The 17,500-nt window shown below is 38.6% G+C and overlaps 1 protein-coding gene across 1 annotated transcript in view; it reads left to right on the plus strand.

Moving 5' to 3' along the window:
- The first annotated feature begins 5,504 nt into the window (after positions 1-5,504).
- Positions 5,505-17,500, plus strand: part of LOC138011426 (coatomer subunit gamma-2-like) — a 21,277-nt gene continuing 9,281 nt past the window's right edge. Inside the window, exons 1-19 of the mRNA XM_068858408.1 lie at positions 5,505-5,628; positions 5,703-5,755; positions 5,866-5,946; positions 7,158-7,229; positions 7,851-7,930; positions 8,210-8,234; positions 8,357-8,407; positions 8,518-8,610; positions 9,044-9,130; positions 9,853-9,969; positions 10,546-10,586; positions 10,843-10,897; positions 11,341-11,419; positions 11,632-11,810; positions 12,148-12,248; positions 15,346-15,418; positions 16,038-16,116; positions 16,430-16,594; positions 17,338-17,413. Coding sequence (XP_068714509.1) covers positions 5,589-5,628; positions 5,703-5,755; positions 5,866-5,946; positions 7,158-7,229; positions 7,851-7,930; positions 8,210-8,234; positions 8,357-8,407; positions 8,518-8,610; positions 9,044-9,130; positions 9,853-9,969; positions 10,546-10,586; positions 10,843-10,897; positions 11,341-11,419; positions 11,632-11,810; positions 12,148-12,248; positions 15,346-15,418; positions 16,038-16,116; positions 16,430-16,594; positions 17,338-17,413 — 1,547 coding nt within the window. The 5' untranslated portion in view covers positions 5,505-5,588. The remainder of the gene's footprint in view (positions 5,629-5,702; positions 5,756-5,865; positions 5,947-7,157; positions 7,230-7,850; positions 7,931-8,209; positions 8,235-8,356; positions 8,408-8,517; positions 8,611-9,043; positions 9,131-9,852; positions 9,970-10,545; positions 10,587-10,842; positions 10,898-11,340; positions 11,420-11,631; positions 11,811-12,147; positions 12,249-15,345; positions 15,419-16,037; positions 16,117-16,429; positions 16,595-17,337; positions 17,414-17,500) is intronic.

The raw sequence follows: 17,500 nt of genomic DNA on the forward strand, positions 1-17,500 counted from the left end.
TCGATCGCGGCGAGGATTATTTCAGTCATAAAACGCTCAATAGACCTTTCCGGTTTATATTACTAACACGCTGTTCAATACGTAATGGATTTTAGACTGAAACCAAGGCCGAAACTTGACGGTACGTACTTCCAGTCATTTTCGAGACGTTATAGTAAATTACCCCAGGTTGGGTCCTGTTGTTAGCGAATTGATTTTCAGTCTTTCAACTTGCAGTAACGGGTGTAAAGAAAATCAAAGAAAAAAAAAAGAGTTAATTATTAAAAGTTCCACTTTGTGAGCGGCATATATGGCTCACCAGGTTTAGGTCGATGTTATCTAGTGCTTTCCGCGCGATGAGCGCGAGCTAGTTATGAACCCTTATATAACCCTCGCAGTTATGAACGCAATTTTAGCAATTGCGTAGAGAAGCCTGAAAAAATCAGGACCCCAACGAGGTTTGAACCCGTGACCTCGCGATACCGGTGCGACGCTCTAAACAACTGAGGTATGAAATGAATCATATATTGGACTGCTTTTCACAGCGCACCGGTGGCTCAGTTGGTTGAGCACCGGGCTGTCACGCGGGAGGCCGTGAGTTCAACTCCGGCCGGACCAACACTCAAGGTCTTTAAATTACTGAGGAGAAAGTGCTGCCTTTGTAATTCCATCTGCAAATGGTTAGACTCTCTAGTCCTCTCGGATAAGGACGATAAGCCGGAGGTCCCGTCTCACAACCCTACAATGTTCATGATCCTGTGGAACGTAAAAGAAACCACACACTTGTCGCAAAGAGTAGGGCATGTAGTTCCCGGTGTTGCGGTCTGTCTTCTGTGGTGTATCATGGTTGGGAGGGTAAATGCTCGGAGATATTAGCTACACCAAGCTACTCTAAAAATCCGAGGGTAAATAAAGATGTATGATATGATGATATGATATGATATGATATGATATCCGCAGTTCAATATTTGATTCATTTTAGATATCATTTCATCGTTAGAACCCACAAATGACCATCTCCAAAAGTCAGTGGCTTCATAGCTCAGTTGATTAGGGCGTCGCACCGGTATCGCGAGGTCACGGGTTCAAACCCTTTGAAGTCCTGATTTTTCAGGTTTCTCTACGCAACTGCGTCCAAAAGCGATCGCCTTGTCTCAGACAGAGGCGAGAGATGGTTTCATGCAGACTGGGACGCCTAAAATGCTCTGTTGTAAACATGGCGGTTCACGAGTGAAGTTGTCTCTCTGGCCTTTCTGTGGACGAATTCCGGGACCTACTGACACAATTTGGGCAAGTTTTCAAAGCTAAAACCTTCAATCGATGCGTTATTTTGCTGGTAGGACTGGGTGGCCCGACATTTATGACAAAAGCTATGAAATGAGAATCGGGAGTCTACCCTTGTCATGGAATGGCAGATTTACCAAGAATTCTTTTTAGGCATGAGCGAGGCAACTTATGAAGCACGAGACTGGTCCTAATCGAATGGCTGAAGCGCCGTCACAGGAAATGATTTTTAGCGAGATACTCAGTAGTAGGCCTGGCCATGGTGTGTGCTGTTAACGTAGATTTTGGATTTCTGAACAAGTTTTTATCATAGAAAATTCGCGACAAAGTTCTGCTTTCATTTCGCTGTAATTCTCGTGTCAAAGAAACGGTATAATATCGTAAATAAGAGAATAACGATATTCATATTTGCAGATTACCTGTCCTCTTACTACGAAAGTCAAGCTCGACTACTCTATGCAATAAGCGCATTTAAGTTTCCTCGTATTACTTGATAGAAGTATGTGGGTTTTTTTTTTTTTTTTTCCTTTTTTTTTAAAATGGGTTTTTCTGCTTATATAAAAAATGCGTTTTCTCTCCCGTCCCCTTCTTATGCATGATCTTCGCGGAAATTACATTCTGTTCCTCAATATACCTGGAACAACCAGTTATGGTCTTAGTTCTCTTTTTTTTAACGAATCAGCTAAGTTGCAGAATGCGCTACCTGATTTTATCCGTACCTATGAGTTTACTGGTTTTAAAAGAGAATCCAGGGCTGCATTTTTTTGCATTTTGCTTTTCTTTTTAATGAATATATCTTTAAATATTATGTATTTAGTAGGTATCTGTATATGCTATGTATTTTAGCTGTAAATGTAATGTCTCCAAGATATTTGCTCCTGTAGTTATTCGAAAAAAGCTTATGACTGTATGTATGTTACCTTTAGGAGGGCGCATACGCATACTTTGTAATCTGCGACTCCAGTGCTTACCATATGGCAGATAAAATGACTTTTCTCTTGAATATATAAGCCATCTAATACTTACGCTATATTGACAAGGGCGGTTTGGAGCTGTGAGTAGGCGTGGGATTTGTCACATATGGTTTAGGGGCCGACATATCTCTCCCTCAATGCCGTACCGGGAGGCAAGGTCGGTAGCAGAAAGCAGCGAAGGGCCAACTGCGTCCAAAAGCGATCGCACGGGCCGAAATCCCGGGATGACTCGTTTGGTACGACGCTCCAGCGCCGGTGTCTGGAGGTACTGCGTTTTCTCTCTTGTTCAAACATTCCGTAAGCGCATGCGCAAATGTTCTGGCTCTTCGATACCTAGCCTACCCAAAAAAAATTAACATGCTGGGTTTTTTTTTTTGTACCAGCAATTGATATTTCAGTTGATTTTATAGGCATAAACGTAACGTAAGAACAGTGCGTGTCTGGTCTTGTCTCAGACAGAGGCGAGAGATGGTTTCATGCAGACTGGGACGCCTAAAATGCTCTGTTGTAAACATGGCGGTTCACGAGTGAAGTTGTCTCTCTGGCTTTTCTGTGGACGAATTCCAGGACCTACTGACACAATCTGGGCAAGCTTTGAAAGCTAAAATCTTTAATCGATCCGTTATTTTGCTGCTAGGACTGGGGTGGCCCGACACTTATGAAAAAAACTATGAAAAAAGAATCGGGAGTCTTCCCTTGTCATGGAATGGCAGAAGTACCCAGAATTCTTTTTGGGCATGAGCGAGGCAACTTAAAGAAGCACGAGACTGGCCCTCATCGAATGGCTGAAGCGCGGCCAGAGGAAATGATTTCTAGCCAGATACTCAGGAGTAGGCCTGGTGTGTGCTGTTAACGTAGATTTTGGATTTCTGAACAGGTTTTTATCATAGAAAAGTCGCGACAAAGTTGTGCTTTCATTTCGCTGTAATTCTCGTGTCAAAGAAACGGTATAATAATATAAATAAGAGAATATCGATATTTATATTTGCAAATTACCTGTTCTGTTACTACGAAAACCAATCTCTACATCTCTATGCAATAAGCGCATTTAAATTTTCCTCGTATTACTTGATAAAAGTATGTTTTGTTTTTTTTGTTTTTTGAAAAAAGGGTTTTTCTGCTTATATGAAAAATACGTTTTCGCTCCCGTCCTCTTTTTATGCATGATCTTCGGGGAAATTACATTCTGTCCCTCAATAAACCTAGAACGACCAGTTATGGTCTTTGTTCTTTTTTCTTACGTGTCAGCTAAGTTGCGAAATGCGCTACCTGATTGTATCCGTACCTACGAGTTTACTAGTTTTAAAAGAGAATCCAGGGCCGCATTTTGTACAGCGGCTTTTCTTTGTAATGAATATATCTTTAAATATTATGTATTTAGTATGTATCTGTATATGCTATGTATTTTACCTGGAAATGTAATGTCTCTAAGACATTAGGGAGTTTAAGCACCCACGTTTTTGAGATGCGGACGGCAACCGGAAGTGAGCTGTTTTCCCTATTAAAAATTTGGTTTTATCAACGGAGTTGATAATGTAAATTGGCCACCGTACAGATATTCTAAAAGCTGACGTTTCGTTCGTCAGAGCGAATGGATTCGCCAGAGCGAATGGATTCGCTCTGACGAAGGGCTAACGCTCGAAACGTCAGCTTTTAGAATCTCTGTACGGTGGCCAATTTTCATTATCAACTCCGTTGATAAAACCAAATATTTGTATACTACTTCCCCACCAACGCAGCACCACAGTTTCTTTAGAAACTACCCCTTCATTTATTTGTTTTCCCTATTAACCTGTTTTCACGCAACCACATTTACATTGCTAAGTATCTTTTCTCCATTAGAGAATTTTCTCTTCGGGTTGCCGTCCGCGTCTCAAAAACGCGCGTGCTTAAGCTCCCTATTAGCTCCTCTAGTTATTCTGAAATTCGAGATGAAATAAATTTTATGCATGTATATGTGGTATATTAAGGCAAATGAATGTGAATGAAGGTAGATGAATGTGAATGCGGGTTGATGACCATGAATGAAAGTAGATGAAACTAGATGAATGTGAAGAAAGGAATATGAAGCTAGATCGATGAAGGTAAATGAAGGTAGACAAACGTGAATGAAGGTGAATCAAGGTATATGAAGGAGAATGAAGGCGAATGAAGGAAAATGAAGGTAAATGAACATTAATGAGGGTATATTAAGGAAAACAGATGAATGTGAACGAAGGTAAATGAATGCAAATGAACGCGAATGAATGTAGATGAAGGTATATTAAGGTAAATGAAAGTGAATGAAGGTAAATAATGCTAGTAAATGAAGGACGGTGAGTAGTGAAGTAGATGAAGGGAATTCAATGGAGGGTCTAAATTGCAGTTTGCAGGTTAGGGTTGCAGGTCATTGTTTCATCAGAGCTTATCATGAAACAACCCAAACCTTTACTTAAGCTAACATTAGGCGGCATATAAATATTATGTTTAAGCCTCAGGTTAGCATTTTTGTAATTGCTTGGGTTGTTTCAGTTAGGGTAAAAGAATGACCTGCAACCTGCACTTTACACCCTCTGGTAATTGAACGTGAATGAAGTTAGTTGGAAGTGAACGAAGGTATATTAAGGTAAAAGAACATGATTGAATTGAAGGTAGATGACAGTAAATGAATGTAGCTGACGGTAAGTGAACGTAAACGACGGTAAATGAACATGATTGAAGGTAAAGGACGGTAAATGAACGGTGACTTAAGGTATATGAAGGTATATGAGGGTAAATGAAGATGAATTAACGTACATGAAAGTATATAATGAATATGATTGAAAGTAAATGATCAGGATTGAATGTATATTACAGTGCGACGCGCCTTACCGTGGCCACCTAACAAAGTTTTTTCTAAATTGTCCGCCAATGAGGATGTGTGAATTTGATTGACAGTCACGCCTCCTTGCAAAGTTCGTACGGTTGAAAGTTGAACACCTTTGGTTGCATGGGCTGTTGTGAAAGTTTGTTGGATGGCCACGGAAAAGCGCGTTGCGCTGTAATACGGATGATGATAAATTTTTATAAATGGAGGTAAATAGGTATAGATGAAGGTAAGTGTATATGGATGACTGAATATTGGGAAATAAAATAATTTAGCGTGTCTTACGTAGTTGGGGACTCGTGGTTGGTACATACATGACATCTTTGCCGTTCAGTGCGTAGTGTACTCTTTGTGTTATTATATATGGTGTAGTAGTTATTAGTGCTCTATGTGGGAGCTAGCATGACGTTTTTGCCTCTCTTCGCTTCCCATGCTGCTTTGTTCTGCCACGTCTCCATTTTGAGAGGAACCATTTTGACCAAATTTACCGGAATTTAGTCGTCAACATGCAGTATTTACGTCGAGACAAAAAGGACGAAGAAGACGGTAAAGGATTAACGATACTCGTTCCATATCCGGGAACAAACTAATTCTTAATCACTCATTTTCATGTGATTTAGGTCCTCAATCCAACCCGTTTCAAAATCTTGACAAGAGTGCTGCCCTACAAGAGGTATGGAATAAGCTTACGTTTCCCGTCAGATTTCTCCACAACGCTTAGTTTTTGCCTGAAACTATGTTTTTGAAGCACCTTTGCATGAAACATTTTGTGTGGTTTCCTAGGCTCGTACATTCAACGAGACTCCGATAAATCCACGGAAATGCATTCATATCTTGACGAAAATCTTGTATGTTCTCAATCAGGTAGGTTCAAATACATTTGATGCCAACCTCATTATTATTTGACACGGTGTTACCATAACTTTCCGTGATTTATGAAGCAAAGTCTCAATAAGCGAAAGATTTTTATTTCTTTGTTTTTTTGTATTGCAGAAGGATGCTTCGTTTATGATCCCAATTCCCCCCACCCCCCCCATCCCCAGGGTGTTTGATATATTTTCAAAGTACATGGTTAGATCAGGTTTGGTAAGAGTAAGTGCCCAGGGGCTCTTCCCGTTTTTGTAGTAAACTTTCACCACAAACATTCTATCATCCCGATTAGCCACCTCTGGGTCTCCGAGGATGTCCAGCCTCCATCCTCAAAGGAAACCCCTGCACCCACTTTCCCTATAAATTACAATTAATATTGCACTGTTGTGATGAAAAAAATTAAATTCTGCTTTGTTAAAGTGCTACTATGAACAAAAAAACAATTCTTTTTCTTTGGATTTCAAAACTATGTTAACTAAACACTAAGTGACCCAAGTCTTAAGTTCTGATTTTAAAAAGACACCTGTTTATTTTAACTGGATTTTGTTATTTATTGGTCCACCATTACTAACTTTAAAATGTCCAGAGAGCTGGGTCTAGGAGAAAATGACGTCAAAGACTCACTGGTTTAAGAATGCAATGCGTGTGTACGCGGCTGAATTAATATGCAGCACGGGAGTTTCTGGCTTTCAGATTTTTAAACTAGTGTTTTGCATGTATAAGTTGCATTTACACGCTGAAATTTTAAGCTAGTGAGTAAATGATATTATATTTCCCTAGATCCAACCCTCTGAGGTCGGTCAGTTTTGAACATGAGTAATGGCGGACTGTGAAATCCAAACCTTACACTCAAATAAACAGCCTTTGGATAAAAATCAAAGCTCAAAATTTTGCCAGTCAGGTGTTAAGCGAATACGCTTTTAAAATCTGAAGAAAAAAAGAAAATGGTCTTTTATCATAGTAGCAATTTCAAACTTTTTCTGTATTGCTCAACTTGAATTTTTCCGGGAGAGAGAAAAAATACGGAAATGGACCATATTCATTTTAATGGTCCGTACTGTAAAATCCATGCCAAAAACCAGCCAATCAGATTGCTCCATTTAGCCTGAGAATTGCTGGCGTTATAATGATTTTTAATTGTCAAAGATTGTGTACAACTGTAGGGTAAGTGTAGTTTAATATTACTATTGATTGTTGTTTTGCAGGGACAGCATCTTGGTACAACAGAGGCTACAGAAGCTTTCTTTGCTATGACAAAGCTTTTCCAGTCCAAAGATGTAAGCCATGTTTATTTATATTATTTTTTATAATATGTACACTAACTTTATAAGTTTCACTATATAGTGTATCGTTTTGAAATGACTTAACCTTTTTTTAAATGATATCAAAATTGATTAATCTTATAAAAAGGTGCAAAGTTAAACAGTTTTGCCATCTACAATTTTGGTGTTAGAATGTGGAAAAAGGAGGCCATTACCGTTTACTTTCTATTTTAAGCTTTAGTTGCCTGGTATGTACCAGGAATAAAACTGTAAAACATTTAATAATTTAAAAATATAGATGTTGTAAAGTTAATCTTGCTTATGCACACTAACCAGTTTATTAATCAGGAAAATTTTAGATATTAATGATGTTATCGGAAAACATCTCTCAGTTCACAGTATTGACTCATCAGATGAAATGACAGTAAGGACTTCTGAACTTTCAAATGTCTTTGTCAGAATGTTACATTTTCTCAGTGTTGACAGTTTTGGCCTTTAGATACAGATAGATAGATAGATAGATAGATAGATAGATAGATAGATAGATAGATAGATAGATAGATAGCCAAGAGGCTGAATTGCATATTATTTACAATCAAAGAATCTGTATGAGATTTTTGTGTTAAATTTAATCAGGTGATGCTTCGGAGGATGGTGTATTTATCAATCAAGGAATTGGCAAATATTGCTGAGGATGTCATCATTGTCACAAGCAGGTAGCTTTTGCTCAAGGAAATTAGTGTTGATGATTAATAGGACCAGTTTCAGTCAAAATTATAAGTGTAAATTTAGGAGTGTATTCCCCAGTGCCCCCCTTCAAGGAACTGAGAGTCTATCTGCTAGGAGCACCAAGATTCCGCATTGTCACAGCACACGTTGGAACGGAAGAAAACAACTAAAAAGCTAATCTAGCAATGAAGCAAATTTTTCATGCTTTTATTGAAGTAATAATGATAATTATTCATAATTTTCTGCCTTAAAAATTTACTTTCCAGCTTGACAAAGGACATGACTGGAAAGGTAGTGTGTTGCCATTGTTCTTGTTTCATTCTTTTGTTTGTAGTTGTTTTGTTGTCATTTGAATGATTTTTTGTTTTTTAAAATGCATGAAACGTTTGTTTTGTCTTGTTTCTTTAACAAAGGAGGATATGTACCGGGCCAGTGCCATTCGCGCTTTGTGCAAAATCACTGATGTAAGTTACGTGTTTTGTTGTCAGTAAATTATTTGAAGATAATTTTAAAAGATTGATGTTCAAGATCAACTGTTGTTGTCACAATAATGATATAGTTTGTTGAATTGTAGAGCACCATGTTACAGGGTATTGAACGGTACCTGAAGCAAGCAATTGTGGATAAAAATGCCAGTGTGTCTAGTGCCGCCCTTGTTTCTGCCCTGGTATGATATGACATGTTCTTTGAAAATAAAATAATGATAATTATTATTGCTTTCTATTGTAATAACATTATTCATGAAACATGAGCAGGACTCACCCTTGAAAGCTGAATTCACAACTCTTTTGAAAGCAATGATCATCAACAACATTGTTCTGTTTTTTATACTGTTTTTTAAAGAGGTCAACAATAAATTATTTGACCTTCAGTTCCAAGTTTTCCCGAAGATACATGTAGGCCACACCCCCAATTCATCATCAAATTTTAATGCGAAAAGATGCAGCTTATACAAATGACCCAGCTTCAGATGTGGAGAAGGCAACACTATTTTAAACCCTGATACATTACCTCCAAGTCTACATCCTCTGTTTCAGTTGACACTCCCTTTTCAACAGCTAAGGGCATTTAACATGATAGTCTTTTTGTTCTACTTCCAGCACTTGATGAAACCAAATTATGATGTTGTGAAACGCTGGGTAAATGAAGCACAAGAGGCTGTTTCAAGTGATAATACAATGGTCCAGGTATGAAAAGTGCAGGAAATTGTGTCAATAGTTAAACCTACTGTAAATTTTATTTTTAATAGTACAACTATATCTACTGCCCGGTACAGAGAACAGGATTTTGTGTTAAATTTTTGAAATAGCATATTGGTCTGTGTATATGCTCAAATTTTTAAGGTAGTTTTGCACCACCCCACAAGCGTTTTGGCTTTAAATCTTATCATGCTTAAAATAATAAATGTATACATGTACTTACTTGGTAATAATACTTATTAACTCATTTAACATCAGTGTGGTCTGCGTCATTTTACCAAGTAACTTTTTTGAGATTTTGGTTTTTTTGCCTAACTTTGTAAATACTCCAAGCATTTAATCCATTGACTCCTCAGTCACCATTGGAGAACCCCAGGTGATGAGTAAAATCGTCTGGCAGAAGACAGAGTAAAATCTGTTTAAAAGTGTCACTTCTAGGAGTCATTGGGTTAATGAGGTCTAACATGTGCAAGCACTCAGCTTGAAGTGAAAGGGATAAAAAACAGAGTGGGTGAAATCCCTTTTGGCCTCTTTTTATTTTCATTGCATCATTTACATGTACCTCTCAAAACGATGTGTTTAAAAAATTGTAGTCAGAAAATGAAGTTTTGCATGCATCTTCAATACGACAATCATGGTAAATATAAAACAGAGTTTAACAATCCTGCTCTACCTTTTTCGTCTGGGATTGATCTTTTTCTTTGTTTCAGTATCATTCTCTTGGACTTTTATACCATGTGAAGAAGACTGATCGTCTAGCAGTGTCCAAACTCATATTCAAGTACATCAAACAGTCCCTCAGATCTCCTTATGCTGTCTGTATGCTGGTGAGTGCAAAATTTCAGCATCTTCTGATTGCAAAGCATATCACAGAGAGTGAGGCCTCAATGGGAAAAAAATTAATCTCAAACTGAGGCCTTGCCAGATTTTCTTATAAAGACTGACCATTGACAGTTAATTAGCTGTACATGTATTATGGCTTATAGATGGAAGTGATTACTTTGCATCTGGAGTGTTCATTAGTTCATTCCTTGTTTAAAATGGCACAATTCAGGTGATTGAACACATGTGCCTTAAAAAACTATTTATTTTTGAGACCAATGAGGTATTAAAAGCTTAGTCAACGTTCTTGAGAAACAACAGCCAAACCAATGTTAATGAATGTGGAAAAGGGCAATTTGGCATTGAAGTTGCCTTTAGTTTTGGGTAATTTAAATTGTAACCCATTGGTTGAATAATGCCCTATGTGTACCATCTTAGTAGCCAGTCATAGTACTCGTTATATCAGCAATTTATGTATTAGTAATGTAATAATAATTGCATATAATTTTCATTTGTTTATTCATCTATCTATTTTTCAAGCTGAGACTAACAGTTTATTACACTTGTTTTCCATTGATCAGATTCGTATTGCATCCAAATATCTTGATGAAGAACCCGAAGTGTAAGTGTCAAACGTAACAATAATTTTTTTTAATTACTTGACTTAAGATACATTAATTTCATTTACACTTGATCATTCTGATGTGCAAATGGTGATCCTAGAGTTAGGCTACTGGCCAGCATCGTCGAATCTTTAAGCTTGCGTAGATGTGGATCACATTATTTTTTTAGCCACATGAGAAGTATCTCTTGTGATCATTCCCTTTACTTTGAAGAGGCACCATAAGGCTATGCTAAACATAGTGCTTTTTTTTCAGTGCTGAAAGCCCCTTGTATGACTTTTTGGAAAGTTGTTTGAGGCATAAGAGTGAGGTAAGCTTTTTGTATAATTTAAAAGTTTTGAAAGTTATGTGCTCTGATGTACAACTCTTTCCTTTTTGCAATCACTTTGATGTGTTAATAATCAACAATTAGACCCGGGCCGTGAGGCGAAGCTGAATGGGCTATTGACCCGTGGCCCTTGAAGGCGAAGGGTCTAATTGTTTTAGTATCACCCAACTAGTCGGACAGAAAAGGCAATGATAAAGTTAGCAAATGCAAGTTGAAAATAATTATATTTATTTGGGAATAAAAGGAAAGAAAGCGTCACGCTTTTCACTACTCGAGGACTATTACTAATAGTCCTCTAGTAGCGTAGCCAATCAAAATGCAGTATTTGCATTAGTCCACTAGTTGGATGATACTAATATACTGTAGTCATAAGGTACGATAATTGATATTACTGTAGTGATATTATTTTATTTGGCTTAATACAGATGGTAATCTATGAAGCAGCTAGAGCCCTTGTGAATCTAAAAAACCTTAAGTCCAGGGATTTGTGTCCTGCAATTTCAGGTAATACTGGTAATGTATGTTGTTGAAACATTCTCTTGACAAAGCCATTGACCAATCCAAAGTGCAATATTGTGTCGAGTATATAAGTCTTTGCGTGGATGTAGACAATTCTAACCCCTTTACCCCTGTACTGGCCCCCATTCATGAGTAAAATTGTCTGGCATTAGATAGAATAAAATCTTTAATTGTCACTCTTTGGATATCTCATACAGTCCTTCAGCTTTTCCTGAGTTCACCCCGGCCCACCTTGAGGTTTGCAGCAGTGCGCACCTTGAACAAGGTTGCTATGACTCAGCCCATGTCGGTGACCACTTGTAACTTGGATCTTGAAAACCTCATCACAGATGTCAACCGTAGTATTGCTACCCTGGCAATTACTACACTGCTGAAGGTATGTTTGCCATGTGTCCTCACTTTAAATGGGTTTGAATCAATCAGTCATTCTTTTATTTGATAAGTACAGGTAGGTTGATTCAAACCATTGGCAGCCAAGGGCTCACGTAATCCTACTAACAAGCACTTAACCATAAACCATAAACTTGTTTGATTATATACCGTGATGTTTGATTGTCCCCTTATATCTTTTTACATCTTTTGGCATTAATTGAGTGTGAGGTGCCACTCGTGCAACATTTGAACCTAAATTGTATTGTTAAATATACTAATACAGACATGTATCCGTATGTTTGCATTTTTGGCAAAAAATGAAGGTCTTTTCTCTTACCCAGACTGGCAATGAGAGCAGCGTGGATCGTCTGATGAAACAGATTTCATCATTCATGTCTGAGATTTCCGATGAATTCAAGATTGTAGTTGTGGATGCCATCAGGTCAGTCCATATAACAAGTAGTAAGAAAAAGATAAATTGAAGTACAAGTTGCACATTTCTTCATATTTAATTGCAATCATTGGTAGTTCATGTAAGTTTCAAAACCACTGGTAGATAAGCTGCATTTTTTTACTGTATAATGCAGGGCTCGACATTGCGACTCACTGGTCGCCCATGCGACCAAAAATCAAGCGTTGGCGACTAGATTTTTAGAGCTAGTCGCCAGTGGGCGACTAACCTTCACCTTTTTCCTTCATCCTTTTAACCGCAAAGGCAAATCAACCGTAGTTTTGGATAAAATGCATGATTTATGCGCACAGAAATAACAAAACAAACCCACGACTCTTCTGGCTCTTCGATCTCCATGTTTCATAATCGAGGGCCATGTTTGATTCAGCAGCTGGTATTGCGAGCGCACTAAACAACACGTGAAATCATTGAAGCGTGAAGTTCACATGAGGTCTGATCCCTGGTCAGATCATGAATATTTCATCGAATTCTAGGTCAAAAGATGCCTTAAATTCATTGCATACTTTGCTGAATGCAAACAATGTAGAATCGTGCAAGAAATTGATCGATGATTTGAGCTTGTTGTGGGCCGTTCAGGCGGATAAAGCAGATTTTTGCAAGCTGGCAAAGGACGACCTTGGAACCAGCCTGATACCAGACATCGATCACAAACCAGCAGGTCATCCTGTGGCGTTAAAATCCACTGCAAACGGAGATTGTTTGTATAATTCTGTTTCGCTTTTTCTTTGTTGTGATGAAACACGAAGTAACTGGCTGAGTCTTCTAGTTGCAGAAGAACTGTACTCCAATGCCGAGTCTTATGCAACGCATGAAATTTTCAAGAAAACTGCCAAATTTACCGAGATCCCGGAATCAGTTCTATTTACAGTTGCCTTGACGGCAGTTGGTGACAAAGTCATATCAGATGGTGGGAGTCAAACTGAAGCAGTCAAGGCTGAAGCTATAGCCAGTTGCAAGATTGGAGTATGGGGCTCCCTTCTTCACGTGATGACAGCCATCAAGAGAAGTGCAGAGAATGCAGAGCTAACACTTGATGACAGAGAACAAGTTACCCTTAAGAAGCCTGCTAGTAAATGCAAGTTTGTTCCGCAGTGGCGGGAGGAGTTGACCTGGGTCGTTTTCGACAAAGATGACAACAAAATGACATGCAAAATTTGTTGTGCCTTTCCACACTTGGCAGGATAAACGGAATTTATATCAGGTTGCCGCATGTTCAAAAAGGAGACCTTGCAGAAGCACAATATTGGTGGACGTCATCTTCGCGCCCGTGATGCGAGTCTCGCAAAACAAAAGCCGATGGAAGATTCACGCATTGCACAAGGCTTGAGAAGAGGGGGGGAGGTATAAGAAGAGCAGAACAGGAAAGAACTTGAAGTCAAAGTGTCTCTCAACCTTCAGAAAGGGTTATTACTAAGAGCATTTGTCGCTTCTGTTAGTGTAAACCTCACCTGTATGATAAGCTGAAAGGAATTCATTAATGCAACTCAATAATTAAACTGGAAAAAAAACCGCAACTTGCAAGTGTTTTGCGCATTAGTTTTATAGTAACCTAAACAAGAATGGAGCCTGGTACGACTACCAACAATGTGGCAGAGCAGGGCCTAGTACCGAAACGTCTGTCGATCAAAATTGCAACGAAGCCTTGGCTTTTTAGCGCTGAAAATATGGAAAACTGGTGATTGTTTATGTTCAGGTTCGTCTATTTATGTAAGCTATAGACTCGATGTTAAATGGAAACTTAACAAAAGCGGAGGAAGCACAGGAAACGTGTCTGAAGCTGCTTTCACATTGATTATTTACCTCGTAATGCGTAATGATATGTTTTACGAGCACTGGCTTCCTTTTAAGTTTTAGTATCTCAGTCTTAGAAGCTTACGAGTACGTAAACTTAAGACAATAAAGAAGATTCCATGTGTACATGATCATCAGAAAAATGAAGAAAAAAACATCAGTGAAAAAAATGGCGACTAAAAGTTAAGATCTGGCGACCAAAATTTTTGGATCAGTCGCCAATTGGCGCCTTACTAAAAATGTTAATTTCGAGCCCTGTAATGGGGGTGTGGCTTATCTGTTAGAACTTGTCAGAAGAAATCTATTGATTTCCATAATCACCCCCAAACTCCTGAAATAAAGTTTTTTTCTACTAAACAACATCGTCGCTCTTTGGAGGTTGGGTGCCCGAAACATCCTGGAGATTCCACTATTGGCAGCCAGCTCCAAGATGGAGACTGCACCGATGGCTGGCAAAACCTGACAACCCAGCCATGAGCCCCCATGCCCCCGAGAAGAATGGGCACCCGTCACACTGATACACAGTGGAAAGCAGAGAAAAGAAAAAAAAAAAAAAAGAAAACCGCTAAACGCTCCACACAATGCTCCTTCTTCCCGCCACACTGATAAATAAGCGATACAGCCCAAAGCACGAGGTATTCCACGCATGCGCCAGTATACTACAACCACTGACCAATACGCTGCAGTCGCTCCTAGTTGTTTACTTTGTTAAACTTCGTTTAACCTCATTAAACTTACGAAAGGAGTAAAACTGTCATCCAGCCTGAATGTGTGTATACAAGAATTCCGGCTTTGAACAAGCATAGGGCCTGAAGCATGGTTGCTAAAGGAACTGTGGGTGCTGCATAAGTGGGGATTGAAACAAAGTTAAGGACGGTGACTATTGTTGTTATTGTACATACATTCTGTGCCTCTCGCGATACTCAAGTTTCCTATGGGTGGTGGTTACTAATACGGTAATATTTTTGTGCAGTTGTAAACTGTGCGGAGAAAGCAGAACTTAGCAAGTGCTCTTTGTATCCAAAAAGAATATTGGAGGTAACCATGTGTGGTTACCACCAATTTTCTTTTTGGATTTCAATAACACCTGTTGAGATGTGCTTTTCCTGCATATTCATAAACCATGAAAAATGCTGTTGAATTAGTAGGCATCGTCCTGAACCACAGAAAAAACCTTTGCGAGCCCCTTCATGAGAGCAGACACACTGTTAAAAAATTTTGTTATTTTTGATCATTTTGTTTGAAAAAAATTAATTAACCATTTGTTCTCTTCCAGGTCACTGTGCCTCAAATTTCCAAGGAAGCATCATGTGATGATGAACTTTTTGTCCTCTATGCTCAGAGATGAGGTTTGTTCCGCAAACTAAACTCTGCAATAAAATTATGCTTTTTTCCCTGTAAGAAGTCTAATTTAGCAGAATCTTAAGCATTCACTGTCATGTGCAAGGGCTCCGCCCAGGCCTTGGTTGTTGAAAAGGTGGATAAATCACTATCCAGTGGATAAACACCAGCAAAACCAATTGCATTCCAGTGGATAACTTGTTATCCACCCTTTGAACGACAGAGGTGTGGTGTGGTTCATGTTGACTTGGCACAGTCCTTTTAAAATGGCTCAAAATGGCTCCAGGTGATCTCAAAGAAATTAAACAGCCTCAAAATAGCAAATCCATGTGTTTGTGGGTTTAAATTTCATCATGTACACAGGTTGTACCTATGCACGTATGCGAACATGTATTCCTTGTGTTGCTGAAAATCATGTTTTGGAGGATCGAGATTTCTAAATCTGGTCGGTGGGACCTCTGACACCTGTGACACCTGCAAGCTTCCATCTCCAGACCCCAGCATGGCCACTGAGACATTGTCTGTGTATGCCCTGGTATTGATTTGAGAGATCTTTAAGGTTATTTTTCCAGATTTCTTCTTCCTTTCATAGACTGATTATTTTACTGGTTGATGATATTATTTCAGGGAGGCTTTGATTACAAGAAAGCCATTGTTGACACAATCATCACTATTATTGAGGAGAACACAGAGGCCAAGGAAGCAGGTGTGATTCAAGTCATACTTCATACATAATGTACAATGTCAAACATTTTTGTGGTGTAGCACTCATTCCTTCTCAGTGAGGCATTTGGGTATTATTCCGTCATTTCTTTTGGTGTTTCAGGGTCCCACTCTGATAAACAAATTCATGCTAACTAAGTATTGTAAATACCGGTAGTTGGTTTCCTTTTTTATACATTACATTTATTTGGTTAAAACCATTTTTCCTTTTCTTGGCGCAACAAGTTCAACACTAGAATACCACGATGTTCAAAATATGGTTACAAAAAAGTATTCATTTATTTCTCCTACTGCAGGATTGGGGCATCTGTGTGAGTTCATTGAAGACTGTGAACACACCGTTTTAGCCACCAGAATCCTTCATCTGCTTGGACGTGAAGGACCCCGGAGCCAGAACCCATCCAAGTACATAAGATTCATCTACAACAGAGTCATCCTTGAAAATGCTGCTGTCAGAGCAGGTACCTAATGACTCATTGATGATTCTTTTTACCTATTAGCTCAAAAGAAATTATTATTATCCTGAGTCTAATTATATGTACATTTTTATTTGTTTGACTTCTTTGCACAGTCCTGATTCGTGCAGTTTTTGAAACCATTATAGTACGTTAAATGGCTATGCCTATCGTTTTAGTTTGCCATGTTGTATTTTTTAGTTTAGATTCAGCTGGTTCATTTTAAGGAGCTACATTATATGCCACACAAAATAATAATATGTACTCATCTTAAGCTCACCTGTACGTACACTGTACCTGCAATTCATCATTCATAATCTGCTGAATTCTTCATTTTCTGGACTTCTTTTAATGTGGATGGTTGTGGGTTTGACTCCACCTGGACCAACACTCAATGCCTTTGAGTAACTGAGACGATAGTGCTGCCTTTGTAATTTCTTCTTCAAATGGTTATATTTTCTGGTCTTCTCCTATGAGGATTATATACCATTGGCCCTTTCTCACAAGCACCAGGGGCAAGGGCAGAAAAGGCCCATGCCAAATTTGTTTTTGTTTTTTCAATTTTTTTTTCTCAAAATTGGCTCAAATTTTTCAAGTGGCCTATAAAGTGGTAACATGCCACACACAGGACTCTGTACCTCTGTGCAAACTCATTGAAACAAGCTACCTGCCGAGACTTTGGCATTATGTTAGCCATGAAGGGGAAACCACTTTTTTTATTATTAATAGACAGCATTGTTGTTTTTTAGCTGCAGTGACATCTCTTGCTAAGTTTGGAGCTCACTGTGACAGCTTGTGCGCAAGCATCTTAGTTTTGTTGTCAAGGTTTGTGCTAATTCGTTTGAAGGTGTGGTTATCATATGTTGAACTTTTATTTAAGGACAGTTCCTACTATTGTTATTGCGCATACGT

This window comes from Montipora foliosa, chromosome 7 (genome assembly GCF_036669935.1).
Source record: "Montipora foliosa isolate CH-2021 chromosome 7, ASM3666993v2, whole genome shotgun sequence".
In the NCBI taxonomy this organism is placed as follows: domain Eukaryota; kingdom Metazoa; phylum Cnidaria; class Anthozoa; order Scleractinia; family Acroporidae; genus Montipora; species Montipora foliosa.